Source organism: Dipteris shenzhenensis, chromosome 9 (genome assembly GCF_047967505.1).
Source record: "Dipteris shenzhenensis isolate YYH24624 ecotype China chromosome 9, Dip_SZ_1.0, whole genome shotgun sequence".
Classification (NCBI taxonomy): domain Eukaryota; kingdom Viridiplantae; phylum Streptophyta; class Polypodiopsida; order Gleicheniales; family Dipteridaceae; genus Dipteris; species Dipteris shenzhenensis.
In genome coordinates, this window is record NC_141604.1 from 41,625,002 (window position 1) to 41,639,791 (window position 14,790).

The following is a 14,790-nucleotide window of genomic DNA, read 5'->3' on the forward strand; positions in this document are numbered from 1 at the left end:
GTTTGTTTCTTTACATGATGATTTTGGACATGGTTCTGGATTTGTCTGTGCAGTTACCAATTAGAATCTAGCTTCATCAACTATATAGGGATTCTTTGTTTTCCCTTTTTCTTTTCTTTTCTTTTGTTTTTTTTGGGTGTTTTTTTTTTTTTGGGGGGAGGGGGGGGGGCAGGGGCAGGGGCAGGGAGGGTGATGGAGAGGTGAATATCACTGGATCCGTTCTATATGTGGGATGATTTTGATCGTTCTCATGCAAGTGTATTGACCATTTGTACTACAATGTCTCTTGTGATTGGACACACTAGTGTGAAATTAGGATTGTAGTCTTAATCTTATCTCCAGCATATTTTCTTGTTGAGAATTGATATTTGCAGTATTACATATTTTTGTTGCTTTGGCTAATTTGGATTTGTCTGCAGTATCTATAATCATACCTCAGATTTTCTTCTTCGATTGGCTTATCTGGTGAAATCCGCCCATTCAAGGATATCAGATGCATATCATAACGTTTTGAATGCCCCCTTGCTAAGTGAGGGTGGTTTTGAGGATGAGGTATGTGGGTTTCTGTGTTCTTTGTAATATTATTGAAAAGCTTTCAACTTACCTCATATGCCTTAGTGTGGGGTGATTTTTCTTGAATGAGTGTCTTGCTCAAACAATTTTGTCTTTGGAGACATGCAAGACACACAGTCATTTTTTGAAGTTTACCCACCTCATGCTGTTGGATGACAATGCTGACCAATCTTGCCCTTCGAGGGCCCCCTTGTATAAAAGTTGTTTTGTGGTTGCACTATAGGTTAGCTTGCATGTAAATTCAACAGATGTCTGAACCACAAATCAGTTGAAAGAGTGTTGGAGAATTCCAATGAATTCTGTCTCTTCAACAGCGTTCTCTGCAGCAATCCTTTTTTGATTGCAGACGCACTGCATACATCATGATGTATATCTAGCATACACTGAGATTTTCAGTTGATGTAATTTTGGCTGCCTCGTTTTGAGGTTGCTACTTTTGTAATATAATCAATCAAAAGTTTTCACTAAAAAAAAAAGTGTGTAGAGGCAGCCATGAAATGGGCTGAAATTTGGAGCATATTCAGGCCTGGCCTCGCCGGTGCTGTTTTTGGAGCTGGATGATGGTTTTGGGTCGACGCAGTTGCCTACAGCTCCACCACCGTCTCCTTCCTGCATTATCTCCCAGGCATATTTGCATCTTTTGCAGCTTTGATGTTCAATTGTGTTAAGAGAGGCGAGATTCAAGATTATTCACCTTACGACGATGGAGAAGGATGCAGATCAAGGACCTGGCTATTCCTGGCCTATGTGATTGCATTTGTGTCGTTGGCTGGTTCTGTTGGCCTGCTGATTGAGGATGCACTCAGTGATAGTGGGTCTTCGACTTGGACAGGGGTTGCTGGTGTCTTGCAATGCGTTTTCATTTTGGGCAGTGGATTGATATATTGGACATCCCAGACTAGAGAATACTGAAGGCAATGGAAACAGTAGCCTTACAGTCAGGAAATGGAAATTGCAATATCAACTTCATATTGTAAGCTGATTCTGTTGGTTCACCCAAAAAAAAAAGTGTGTGTGTGTAGAGAGAGAGAGAGATGTATTAATGTCCGTGGGAGGCCTCGCGGGCATATGAGACAAAGTGCAAAGCACACCAAAAGGAAAAACTCATACAAGCCTCAAAGGGCTGGAGCAAAGGGCGCCCTAAGGCCCTTTGCTGAGTACTAAGCCGAAATAAAGAGCTCAATAGCTCGAGAAAAATCAAGTACAAAACGGACTCAGAAACCAAAACCTGGCACTGAGGTGGCTCGTCTATGAGCAGTGAAAATGTCTTGGATTTGCGTCTGTCGGGCTATCTCACAATGTGGTGGCGGAGGGGGACGTGGTCTCCTCAATCTTTGAACCCGCTGAGCTATGTTTAGAAAGAAAGAAAGAAAGAAACTTTATTAAAGTCTTCGGAAGACCGATGGGTTTATGAGACAAACGTGATACAACAGTCAGTAGAGTGGCGCTACTAATCGAGCGTCCACTCCCATATAAAGCAAGAAATGCATATCACTACATGATCAGATACAAAGAAAAGAAATCATGTACAGCCTCAATATCACTGTGGTCTCTCAACTCCCTTGTCAAGGGTGAGGGAGCGATGTCATAAAATCTGATATAGAATGTTGCTGTCCCCCTGTGGCTGTGGCTCTGTGTTGTCTCCGAGCCCTAATCCTGCGTCTAACAAGGGCGACAGTCACTCCGGTCGGTTGTGTACCGACCCTTAACATGGATGGGATGTCACCCAGTGTAATTTCAGCATCTCCCTGTTGCTTGAGCTGTCGTGTCACTAGCTCGGGATCCCGGTCATGCCTAGAGCAAGTAGGGGGAGTATCCCTGTCATTTGGCAAGAAGAAATCCGTGATCATGTGCTGAGGGGAATCCAAAGATGCACCACTCCTATGTCTTTGTGATCGCAAGAAGTGCTCACGATGCCTAAGCACCTCATGGATATAGGCAGCCAGGCATCTCTGATTTGGGAAGGAGAGAAAATAGGACAGTGACCACTCGAGCTATCTCTAAACAAGCAATAAAAAATGCCCCTTGATCTCATAGTAAATTGAACATCTGAAGATGAAACGCTCCTCCGACTCAACCTCCTGCATGTTGCATAGGGTGCAAATGCGTCGCTCCCTGGGAATACCCTCTACCCAACCACTCTCAATGCAGAGTCTATGCCAAGAGACGCCAATAGAGATCCTCAATGAGTTGGGTAAATGAATCCGTGTATACCTCGGTGGGTCTATAAAACCCGAGATATGAAGGCAATGGTCTCTGTAGAAGCTGAGCTTCACAAGGAGCTTTGTCGGCTCCAACCAGGTATGGAAAGTATGCAACCGTAGAAGATCCTCACGTATGACCTGGATGAACTCATGAGCCCGAATTGGGGAAAAAGGGGCATCTATACTGTATTGGAAAGAAGGAAGTCTATCCATATGGAGCCCCCTGTCGCTTGAACCACCGCAATGTGTGTGCATACCAACATCTCACATCCCCTGCCTCTGATAGTGCCATGGAGGAAGACAGGGCCAACCACGGTAATCTGTTGCGACGAGATGTGCGATCCCCATACGCTCGGACCCGATACAAATAGGTAATGACCTGAAACGCAGCATCAAGTTGTGGCAGTGTGGATTCAAACTCGGCCTGAATGATCTGGTGAGGGACCGAGGGCTTACCCTGGATCATCTATGATAGCATAAGAACCTGTATCCGCTCTACACGAGCCCACTCAACATCAGACAAATCAGGCCCCAAACATGGCCCTCCGTACATCCCTGCATGACGCATACCCTTGACTCAAACGAGCTTGCATCGCCAGTCTCATGGTGAAAATACGTCTAGAAAAGACAACCCCCAAGTAAATGTAGGAGGAGACAACCTCAACCGGTGACTTGTCAAAAGTGAACTGCTCCTAATGCATCACAGCTAGAGAGGTGTTGAAGATCATGACCTTGGTCTTGCCAAGGACCTTCAAGTCATGCGACTCACAAAAAGGCAGCAGCGCATCTAAGTGTCTCTGAAGCCCCTCTGTTGAGGACGACAAGATCACCACATCATTGGCACAAGCAGTAACTAAATCAGAGTACCAGCGAGGAGCAACCAACCCCCCTAATGTCTGCATGACACACTCAAGCTCATCAATGTAGAGGCCAAACAAGGTAGGCGAAAGAGGACACCCTTGTTTGACTGCAATTGTACTCAAAATCTCTGCAGTCCACTTAGATCCTACCCGAACTTTGCCCGAGACTCTCTCATTAAGTGCCATGACTGCCTAGATAATCTCATAACTGTAACCCAAGTCCTGCAAGCGCCTGATGAGACGAGCCCTAGGGACTGTATCAAAGGCTTTGCGGAAATCCTTAGAGCAACAATAAACCTTCTATCTCTTGGCTCTCGCCTCCTCAATGATACATCTGAGCATAAGGATGTGGTCCATAGTCCCATGATCATGTCGGAAGCCTGCCTGCCCATATGCCTTGAGCCCCTGCATCTCTGCAAATCGATTGACCTCAGAATCAAGCACTGATGCATAAATCTTGGCCATGGCATGCCCAATCATGATGGTCCTGTAGTTTCCCGGGTTCATGGGATCCCCTGCCTTATTAATGGGTGAGATAGTGTTGAGGGTCCAAGTGTGAGGGAAGCCAAGGCAAACAGCTTCATTGAAAAGCTTTGCTAAGATCGGGGCAAGGAGATCAATCGCATGTGCAATGAACTTAGTACACAAACCCTCGCGATCTTTCGCTCGGCCATTGTGAAGCTTCACAAGAGCATCCTTCACACCCCCTCTAGTGAAAAGTGTGCAAGTGGTAGGGTGGGGTATGTGTGAAAGGTCAGGAATAGGCTGATTTGGGATGTCATATAGTGACCCCTCGTCCCGGGCGGTCTTGTTTGAGGAAAGCTGTGATAGGCTGGACCTAAATAGAATGTGCTCTAATTGCTCTCTGTATCGCGGGTGGCCCTCTGCGTCCCTCTTGCGGTAATCCAGACTGCCTGCATATCAGCTAGCTCCTCCTCAACTTGGCCGTGTCCTGGAGTTGACTCAAAGGCATAAAAATCTATGACACGTCGCTGTGTTTGGTGAGCCTCTGTATCCTGTGGTCTGGTCACCTCTTGCTGCTCTCTTATCTCTCAATAGCAGAGTCTCCCTATGTTGGCACATCTCAAGAGGGTAGAACCCAATGCAGACCTAGTCATGGAAGTGGATCAGTCGTGATAGTGGTAGTGTCCCCTGATCTCATAGTAGGCTGGGCAGGCACATCTCTGTCTCAAAATTCTCCGAGTGTGCATAGCATGTAGATCCGCTGCTCTCTAGGTATACGTGCTGCTCTCCCTGTCTCAATCCTTAGCTGATGGGATGAAACCCGCATCTGTTCAATGGCGATCCTCAATGCATGTGAGACTCCTTTGTCAGAGAGAGGGAGAGAGACCATGAAGACCATCATGTCTGGGCATATTCTCTTACTATAATGCATGTAACAATTCACCAATCATCATTTTGATCTCGCCTGTATAATCACATAGAGCGTTCTGTATAAATCATACAAGATGAACTACATTCCTGCCTAAGAAATTGACCAAGCTTTTTTGAGGTGTATGTTATCCCTTGATTGTGTACCTCAACCTCAAACTCAGGGGACTGTGAAGAAACTTTTTGATTTCTGTGCCAGAATTGTCGAATTTGATGACATTGGAAGATCTAATGGACTTCATTGAAAGGGTGGGTGTAACTATGAACCATGAATGAAATGAGAAGGTGTATTATGTAACACAATGCTTTCCCATTATTTTGCAGAAAAGACCTCATCAGGAATTCTGTTTTTAATTATTATTTGAGACTGTCTGTTTATCTTAGATTGAGATTTTAAGCAGATAGATCTATGTTATATATCTTTGTGTTTGTGTCTCTTTATGTATGCAAAGTTTGTTTTCTTTAAATGGCTTCATGGAATTTCAAAATAAATTTTTAGTCATGGTTGCATTATTTGACAATGCGTGCATCTTCCCTTTCCATAGGGCATCCCTCTTCCCAGTTATTGTGAGTGGTTGATCTCGTCTCTGCAAAGATCAGCAGTTCAGGAAGAGGAAGATATTCAACCAAGAAAAGATATTTCCCTTCCTACATGTTTTGAGCCATTAATTTCACCGCTGGAAAGACCTCATGTTGTAGAGGAGGGTGAGGTTCAGCAAGGAGACAAGCTGAAGATCTCATAAAGAAGATTTGCATTTTATAGATTATTTCAGTTGAGCAGGTATACATCATGTCTCCTCCTTTCCTGAATACTGTGCTTGTAGTACCTCTGCAAGAATATTTATACATTCAATTGAGTCCTTCAACATGCAAACAGATGTTTTTCTTATTGTCGTGTGAAATTTTGATTGGTTGGTGTCTCTAGTATCCTGTTTCAGGAAGAGAAACTTAATAACTGGGACTGTAGTGAGACTGTGATGACTGTGACGAAGAGAGATGGAGAAGCTTATCCAAGAGGCTTTCCTGGAGGTAATAGAAAGCATAATTTTGTACTCCTTCTAATCGGATAATTATGTGGATTTTTCTGTTAGTCTTTCTAATCTTTCTGAGCTGCTACCCTGTTTAAAAAGCACAGTAAAGTTATGAAAGAGTAAAACAGCTAGTCAAAAGAACCCTTTGTTTTGGAGAACTCTAATCTGAAGTGATTATTTTCGCTGTTCCTCTTATAATCTTAATAGGAATATTGTGTCATGTCATAGACCTAGGCATCATGTTCCTTGTTATTCTACTTGCCCCTCAAGCACGAGCGGTGCTACCTATAGAGACTAAAAACAAATATACAGTTCTTGGATTGACTTACGTTTTGCGAAAGAATTTGAAGAGATTTTTAAAAGCTATAAATGAAGGTTCTTTTCAGCCTTGAAGCTCTCCCATCTATGAAGGTTATTCCTTTCTTTGTATTACCTCAAGTTATGGGTGCTCTTCCTTATTGGTTTGGATAGATTATATGGATGCATGAGAAAACTTCAGGACAAAAAGTCTTCAATTATTCTGACAGCTGAGAAAGCATTTCAAGTCTAGTGCTTGTGGTTGTCAATTTTTTTGTTGAAGATTCCATAGGACATGCTAATGCGATTCTTTAGTCCTTCCTACTGCTTTCCTTACGGATTTTCCCATAAAAGGCACATAATTTTGACTCTTTACAAGGATCTCATGCCTATTGCAAGCCATTGAGAGGGAGTTTCAAAGTCAGTTTTTAAAAGGGGAACATTGAATACACACTGTAGAATCCCATGGTAGAGGGATTCCTTTCACTTTCGGCAATTGCTTTTGACAAGTCGCATTTATTCCACCCAAGCCCTGCCATCGTCCTCTGGCTAACCCTTGCAAATTTTTTGTTACTAAGTTATTAGCAAGTGAAAATTTTTGTAGTTTCTTGGATCTTAGCATCACTCAATCTTCTAACTTGAATATCAGAAGAATGCCTATTAACTCAAGCATTTTTAATATGGCCAAATATAGAAAAATTACACACACACACGCACGCACGCACACACAAATTTTTTGGGGTGAAATCCATTTGTCATTATATTACAAAGAATAGTCCCAAAGAAAGGGACTACGAGCTACAACTTCAAAAGATGTCATTATATGACAAGAAGGTAGGATAATCGAGATCCGTGCATGTAGACAATCATGAAATAATTGTTGTAGAAATGCTTGGAAGAACTGATATTTAGCGAGAGGGGGATCACCAAAGACTAGAGGATTGCGGTCCTTCTGTAGGGTCCAACATGCCTAGTAACAAACCCAATTAAAAGGTAGATCATAGCCCTGCCTCGCAGGATGAAAACCAAGCAGCAATACCAAATGTAGCAGAGAGTTATCTATTAGAGTAACCTTTGCCTTTCCATATGTGATTCCAATTAGTAGAGACACACACACGCACGCACGCACGAACACATGCATGGAGAGAGAGAGAGGGAGAGAGAGAGAGGTAAGCACTCACACACGAATGCACGCTTGCTTGCTCGCATGCCACAGAGAGGTAGGTAGGTGAAAATGTGTGTGCGCGCGCGTATGTGCACGTGCATGCTAATAAAAAATTGTGTAGCAGAAATAAATGTGACGATTTAGTTTCAAGACTCATCGGAAATCTCTTATCAAATTGTTAAGCTCGTTACGAGAAAAAGTTGCGTTTAATTGATTTTCAAGTTCACCCCATTTTGTGTTGGTTGTTTGTTTATTTCCGATGCAGGTCAGGATGCAGGCAGAATCACTTTCTCTGTACAAATTTGATCTTTAATGGTTGCTAGTGTTTGAATGCAAAGTTGCAAAAACTTTGCTTGAATTCATTTGATAAAGTGTGCCTTTCATTTGCTTTGTTTGCAGACATTTGCTTGAATTGTGCAAGCATGGCACCGAAGAAAGCAAATCAAGAGTAATACTTGCTCATCGACAAGGCTGTAAAGTACTAGGTTGGGCATATTATTTGGTCATTATTGTGCCTTGTTGGATTTTGTATTGTATATCTCATTTTTTTTTTGTACATGACTCAAAAATCGGTTTCTAGTTTTTGTGCGTATTTTTCTATATCGGCGAAGGTACGCAGAGTGGACTTTTGCTAGTCTGTGTAGTATCTGTAAACAAGCTCAACAACAATTGTGAATGTAAAATCTCTCTCCCCCCACATCATGCATGCGTGCACATGGGTGATTAGTGGCTAGGTGTGCGCTCTTGCATGCAGAAGCACATGTCTTTAGGTATAGATGTGTAAAGGATAGCTTTCTAATTGGAAGGTTAAATCTAGTAGAGGAAATGAGGTTGAGCTAGTACTCGAGTACCTACACACATATTTTTGAAAGAATTACACAAGGTGGAGCTTTAGAGATTGTAACAAAACTCTCCCTTTCCCCTTTCAACACACACACTTTTTTTAAAAAGTGAAATCTTTATATTTCTGTGTGGAAAACCTCAGAAGTGGTAAAAACCCACCAATAAGTACAAGAAAAAAGTTTTTACAAGTAAAACCTCAGAGCAAAAGTCATGAGGTAGCCAAGTAAAAAGTGACATATTAAGCTGGAGGAGGATCAAACATGGCATCCTCCAGCTTCAAGTTGTTGCTCTGTAAAAACTGATGCAGTGATGAAATCACACCATTAATAAAAACAAGTTGTTTTTTGTCCTTGTGATTCTTCTTGATATAGGCTGGTACGCGAAACTTTGGAATCAGAGGGTCAAAAACCTGTTGTAACATGGGATGAAAAGATTCCAGTAAAGAAGGTACTTCTGCATCTCGGACAGAAGAAAACTATGGCACAGGAAGCAAAGGCAGAGAAGCTAAATCAACATCCGTATCTTCCGATGAAGAAGCTACAGCTGATAAAGCAGGGATCAGCATTTGAGCTTCGTTCGGAGGATCAATTTGAGTAAGAGCAGAGGCAGCATTCTGAGAGAGAGCCTGCATATAGGATGTAAAATGCCCTCTGCAAGGGGTACATCCATATCATGAGTAGAAGGAAACTGATGGTGTTGAACAAGGGTGCAATCCTGAGCTTCGTCAGCAAGAGGAAGATTTGCCTGTGATTTATCAACCTTTCTCCAGTAGTGCTTTGGAGCAGTAGAGGGCTTCACCAAGAAGCCTTAGCAGAAATCAGAGGAGAAGGGAGAGTAACCTTTACAGCTGAAGAAGGAGCAGGAGGAATAGGCTTGGATGTAGAAGGGCAAGCACGTGTAAAATGACCAACCTGTCGGCACCGATAACATGCAGTGGGAAAAGATGCAAAATGAAACTTGATGCGCATTGGATGGGCAAATCCCAAATCAAGATCCAGAGTAGATGGTACGGGTTGCGTCATGTCCCACAAAATGCAAAGACGAACATCACGGGAGGCTTGCAAGAACTCTTGTCTCGGAACATGAAGAGGTCTTTTCAAAAAAGCTGCAAGAGTTGGAAGATGCTGAAGAAGAGGCACAGGCAGCGCTTTGAGAATAATCCAAACCGGACAATGAGTCAGAAGGGTTGCAGAAGGATCGAAAAGTGGATCCCAGGGCATGACATAGGCGAAGAAACCAGCCCCAGAAACACCAGCATGACTGACAAGGCGCTCTACCACCTTAGTCGAAGAGCAGTGGGCATAATAAAATCCTTTGCCCAGAAAGACAAAGGAAGAAATACAATCCATACCCACTGCAACATCAGCCCAATGACGACACTGAGCAGAAGATAAAACCCTGTCCATGAAATAGAGGCAGACTCCAAATTGCTGAGCCTGTCGAAGACTAGAGACCAAAAGGGCAGAATCCAAAAGGGTAGAATCCAAGGAACTGACAAGCGGGAAATTCGATGAAGGAACTTCTGTGACAGAGGTAGAGCACAATTGGCGAAGATCTAGCTGGAGGGAAGAAGAAGGGCCATCGGAAATATCCAGCTTTGCTGATTTGATCAAAGGTGAGGCAGACAAACCACCATGCTTCCATCGAAGAAAAACACGAGTAGGAGAAGCAGAGGCAGAAGGAGGCGTTGAGGCAAAGAAGACAAAAGAGGAGGAAGGAGGCTGCGCAGTTGATCGTACGGCCTGTACGGATGGCCGTACAGTAGGCACGGAAGGCCATACGGGGAGATGTAGGGAATACGAAAACTGTACGGGGAGCTGCACGGGGGGCAACAAGTTGCATGGAAACAGTACGGAAGGCCGTACAGCTGACGGCAGCTGTACGGAAGGTAGGCTAGACAGCGAAGGTGACTATATAGACAGAAACGGGGAGGAAGACGAGGCTGGCGAGGCATAGGAGGAGGGCTCCATCGCTCTCCAGATGATTTTCAACACACACACACACACACACACACATACTCTCCTGCATGCGTGCGTGCATGCACGCACACACAGCTTAATGGGATGAGCTTAGACTTTGTGGCTCATACTCTGGTGGCCTCTGCTAGGCTATGTACCCGTTGATAGTCACATGGCTTGATGCCTTGGGCTTCCATGTAGGATAGTATGTAACCATCCTAGCATAGTGTAGGTAGCTCTAGGTTTGCTAGGGTTGTAAGCAAGTGCATGGTTGATTCGAAGCTCCCACCTTATCATAACTTGTCATTCAAAGCTTTTCGTGCATTTGGAATGCACCATAAGGTAGTTCCATTAGGCACCCATAAAAAAACCCTAAAAATTCTCTTGATGCAGCCACAACTCCTTCCACATAGTTTTCGGCATCTCCTTCCATGCCTTGAATCTCTCTGGACTCCCTTATATCTCTCTCAGCCTCTCTTTATTGCCTTGCCTTCTCTTAGCCCTTTATCTTAACCATCTCGTAACCCGTTGCCCTCTTTTAGCCCTCTCTCAATCTCTCATCCTTGTTTGAGTGCCGTTTCAACCTCCCTTCCCTTCTCAAAGCCCCATAGTAAGAGTCTCTGATATTTTTTCCCTCATGGTTTCTTTGCTCTTCATAATCATTTCTCTATGTGGATGCTACAGGTCATCTATGCATGTCCTATGCTTCTCTACACATCTAGTAAATCTTTTCCCTCGCCTTTTGCCTTTTTCAAATTTCAAATATAACTTTTCCTAAAGCTTGCACCTTAAAATTTAACTAATAAAATTCTTGCGAAGCTTGCAGCTAACGCACCTTGAATGCTATGAACCTAGAGACTTGTACAACCATGAGCAAGTGATCAATCCTGTTCTGTAGTTCACACTACCTGGATGGCACTGGGCTTGCTAGTTTCCTCTCATCAAATCTAGATCGAGTGAGGCCACCATTGGAGGCTTAGATTTCAAGGAATCATTAGATTATAGGTGTTATGAATTTGGAGCGGTCAAGTACGCAATGCCACAATTTATAAGAGGTTTAGGACTCCGTGTTACAATTTATTTACCACCTAATTAAAAAATGGGTTGAGCTTTGAACATTGACGCATCTATCACCTTTGGATGAATTTTGGCATTTAATTCCATCGCATTGGACTTGGTTCATTGAGCCATGGAGCAAAAGCAAGCACATTCATTGCTAGTGTTACCACTTTTTGTCCTAGTTGTAAGACCTTTTAATTATTGTCTAGTAGGCCACACTAATGATGTTGGGCCATAGTTGGATCGAGAGGCACACCACATTCTTTAAAAGGAGACACTTGCTCATTAACATGTCACTTGATTCTTCGCAATGGTTTCTCTTCCACCATTCCAAAAGGTTGAAATGTTATAATTTGAGTTCATAGGCTTTTATGAGGGAATCGTTTGCAAACCATTCTAAATATCCACAGTTGTCTCTTCGATGCAATTTTGATGTTGTTGTGTGTCTTCGGTGTACTTAGTTGTTGGACTCTCCCATTTTGGTACTACCTACAATTGTATTCACATTGTAGCATCTGACATTTTTAAATCTTGATAAGGTAATAAACTCTGTGTGTGTGTGTGTGTGTGTGCAAGTTGTAGCTTACATTTTTAAAGAGCATGCAATCAAAAGAGATTATAAACTCTTTGTTCTATTTGAAGTTATCATTGAAATTGATTTTGTAAGTCTTACGAACCCCACTGCAGTAAGTTGTAAGCATCTTAGGTAATGCATAAAATTGTGAAACATGTTGTTATTGGTAGAGTAAAGCCTTTTGTTAAGGTTTTCATAATTAGGGCCATCAAAAGCTCAAGTTGAAGAACTATCAAGTCCATTAAGATAGTAGTGTATAGCTATTGCGCATTACGAAACATGAAACATGTTTGGAACTTTAGAGTGGTGGAGTAAAGGCTTGGTTGAGATTTGCATAGGAAGGGGCATTAAAAGCTCACATTGAAGATTGTAACATCCATTAAGATTGTCCATACAAGTAGTTTAAATAAATTTCTCTTCTACCTTTCAATGCTACTCTTTTGCGTCCCTTGAAGCATAAAAAGCTAAAGCCTCCATTGCTTCACAAAATTCAGTGAGTTTTTCAATGTGTTTTTTGTTGATGTTAATAATTTGTGCACATCCCAAGAAATAACTTATGATGGGTTCAAAACTTATGGCAATGATTGATACTAGATCATCATAAATTTGTTGTCACATATGACGACCATGCAAATATTTTAGTATCAGAGATAATGAAACAAGAGGGATTTCTATTTGGATTTTACTTTTAGTATTTGTGAATTCATAATTGAGGTTGAAATAAGGATAACCATTGATATTTTTCAAACTTTTGGAGAAATTTTAACTTCACGCATCCATAAGAATGAATGCAACATTCCTCGACATACGTATTGTGTAAGAAAATTTTGTCTAAGCAGTTCTAGATGATTGTAAAGGTTTCAATTGAGTTACTCTAAATTGTCTGAACATGTGTGTGGAAGCCTTGAGAATCATTTCTTAGTGCTATTGGTGATAAACATTCTCAATAATTGCAATGTGCGAGTTGGGCATCAATCGTAGATCGATAGAACATGTAAGTAGAAAATGAAGGTTAGCTTAGAAAAAGTTGAATAAAGAGAGTAAGTTAATGATTTATATTTCGAGTGAGAATTGAGCAAAGTAGTAGTGTGAGTGTGCATGCAACTCATCTTGTGATTGCATAGGGGTGTTTGTTAGCTTAGAAAAAGCAGAATAAAGAGAGTAAGTTAATGATTTATCTTTCGAGTGTGAGAATTGAGCAAAGGAGTAGCGTGAGTTTGCATGCAACTCATCCTCGTGATTGCATAGTGGTGTGCACTATTGTAGATGACACCTCCATAAAAAGTATCACTTGTGAGTGAAAAGGTAAGAAGGAATGCATATTTTCCTTAGGAAGTATAGTAGTAAAGTAGTGCACCTCTTCTAATACCTTAGTTTAGGGTTAGGGTTGCCACATATTGCTTTTGGAGTCTATAGGTTTTGAATAGTAAGATACATAAATTGTAGGACTTGTTGCCTACTCAAGTGTGCCCCTTGCATCCCTCAATACCTAGATTTGCCTGTCAACACCTAGATTGACCTTTACTACTTAGTGAAGACTTAAATGAATTGTTTTTATAAAAAAACAACTCTTGGGGTTTCTATTTCACTAAAACCTTAAAAATATGCTGCCTTAATTGTATGTCGAGGTTGCCCTTGGCCCAACCCAAACAACCTTCACGATATTGAATTTTGGTTCAATCTATTTGCATAGTTGGTGTCAAGGCTTCTCAGCGAATGGTGTGACTTTCCCTAACATCATACTTTGTGTGATATCACTTTTAAATAGTATAAAATTGGGCTAGACTTGAATCTATGCTCCCTTTGAGTGCACATATTATGGTTTGTAGTTTAGCAATTGAGTAAGTGATTCTCCTTTCAAGGCAGTCAAAATGTCTCCTTTTACAATGTGAAATCTTATGACTTCCTAGCATTTGGGCAAATGAAGATGTAACTTGTTTTGCTTACATTTTTATTGCTTTTGAATGACTAGGAACACATTATAGGGAGCTAAAAACGGTAATAAAAATACATTTTGAAAAGGTGTTGTACGTGCAAAGTCATGGCTTTATAGTATTAATTAAGCGGCAATTCCATAAGAATAAGCTATATTGTAAAAACCTTGTGGGGCATACGATAAGATCGACCATGATAGATATTTTAAGAGAACCTCCACATTCATAAAATCCAACATTTGATGCCATGATAAATTGTCGGTTCAAAGGTTTCTAAGGCATCTTATTGCTTTGATCTTATTTGAATGAATGACATGTGTATAGCTAAAATAAACATGATCAATATGCACTTTCCCATGTTTTCTATGTGTGATTTTACAAGGAGCAATGTATGTGCCAAGGATACGGTACTTCTATACTTATTTTCTTACACCATTGTAATACATGGAATTGATACTAAAAGGATAAGGAAAGGGGTTCAAAAGAGAATATTAGTTATGAGGATTAGGTGAGATTTGGATGAGGATGAGGATTCTTCATGTGGGAATCCATGAGGTCATTTTATGCTGCCACAGTCGAAGTGTTAATATATTTGAATCAAATTGAGTGATGGCATTCAAAACAATTCCATGAGTGGTAGGACATTTTGAGAATTTGTATGAAGCATATGATTCTACATAGGATCTCATATTTCTCAATGTCTCTATATAGGAATTGAAAAAAAAGGGAAATTGAAGTATGCATATGAGGCTCGAGTAGGTTCCTAACTATAGGGTTATTAAAATAATTTCACATAAAGTAAGAGATATAAAAAAATTAAAGTGCGCTTGAGTCCCAAAGTGGGTTGATCACAATAGATTTATTAAAGCAATACTATATCTGGACATCATCCAGTTTGAG

At 41.4% G+C, this 14,790-nt stretch overlaps 1 protein-coding gene and 1 pseudogene across 3 annotated transcripts in view; both read left to right on the forward strand.

Annotated features, from left to right (window-relative positions):
• LOC147898645 (G1/S-specific cyclin-E protein) overlaps positions 1 to 8,248 on the forward strand; it is a 48,559-nt gene extending 40,311 nt beyond the window's left edge. The window contains exons 7-10 of one of the 3 annotated variants that reach the window (XM_087379512.1): positions 420 to 552; positions 5,575 to 5,810; positions 5,968 to 6,058; positions 7,788 to 8,248. In XM_087379512.1, coding sequence (XP_087235638.1) covers positions 420 to 552; positions 5,575 to 5,772 — 331 coding nt within the window. In that variant the 3' untranslated portion in view covers positions 5,773 to 5,810; positions 5,968 to 6,058; positions 7,788 to 8,248. The remainder of the gene's footprint in view (positions 1 to 419; positions 553 to 5,574; positions 5,811 to 5,967; positions 6,059 to 7,787) is intronic. The other 2 variants (XM_087379513.1, XM_087379511.1) reach the window with 2 other exon arrangements.
• LOC147898646 (uncharacterized) lies at positions 1,066 to 1,487 on the forward strand (annotated as a pseudogene).
• Positions 8,249 to 14,790: the final 6,542 nt, after the last annotated feature.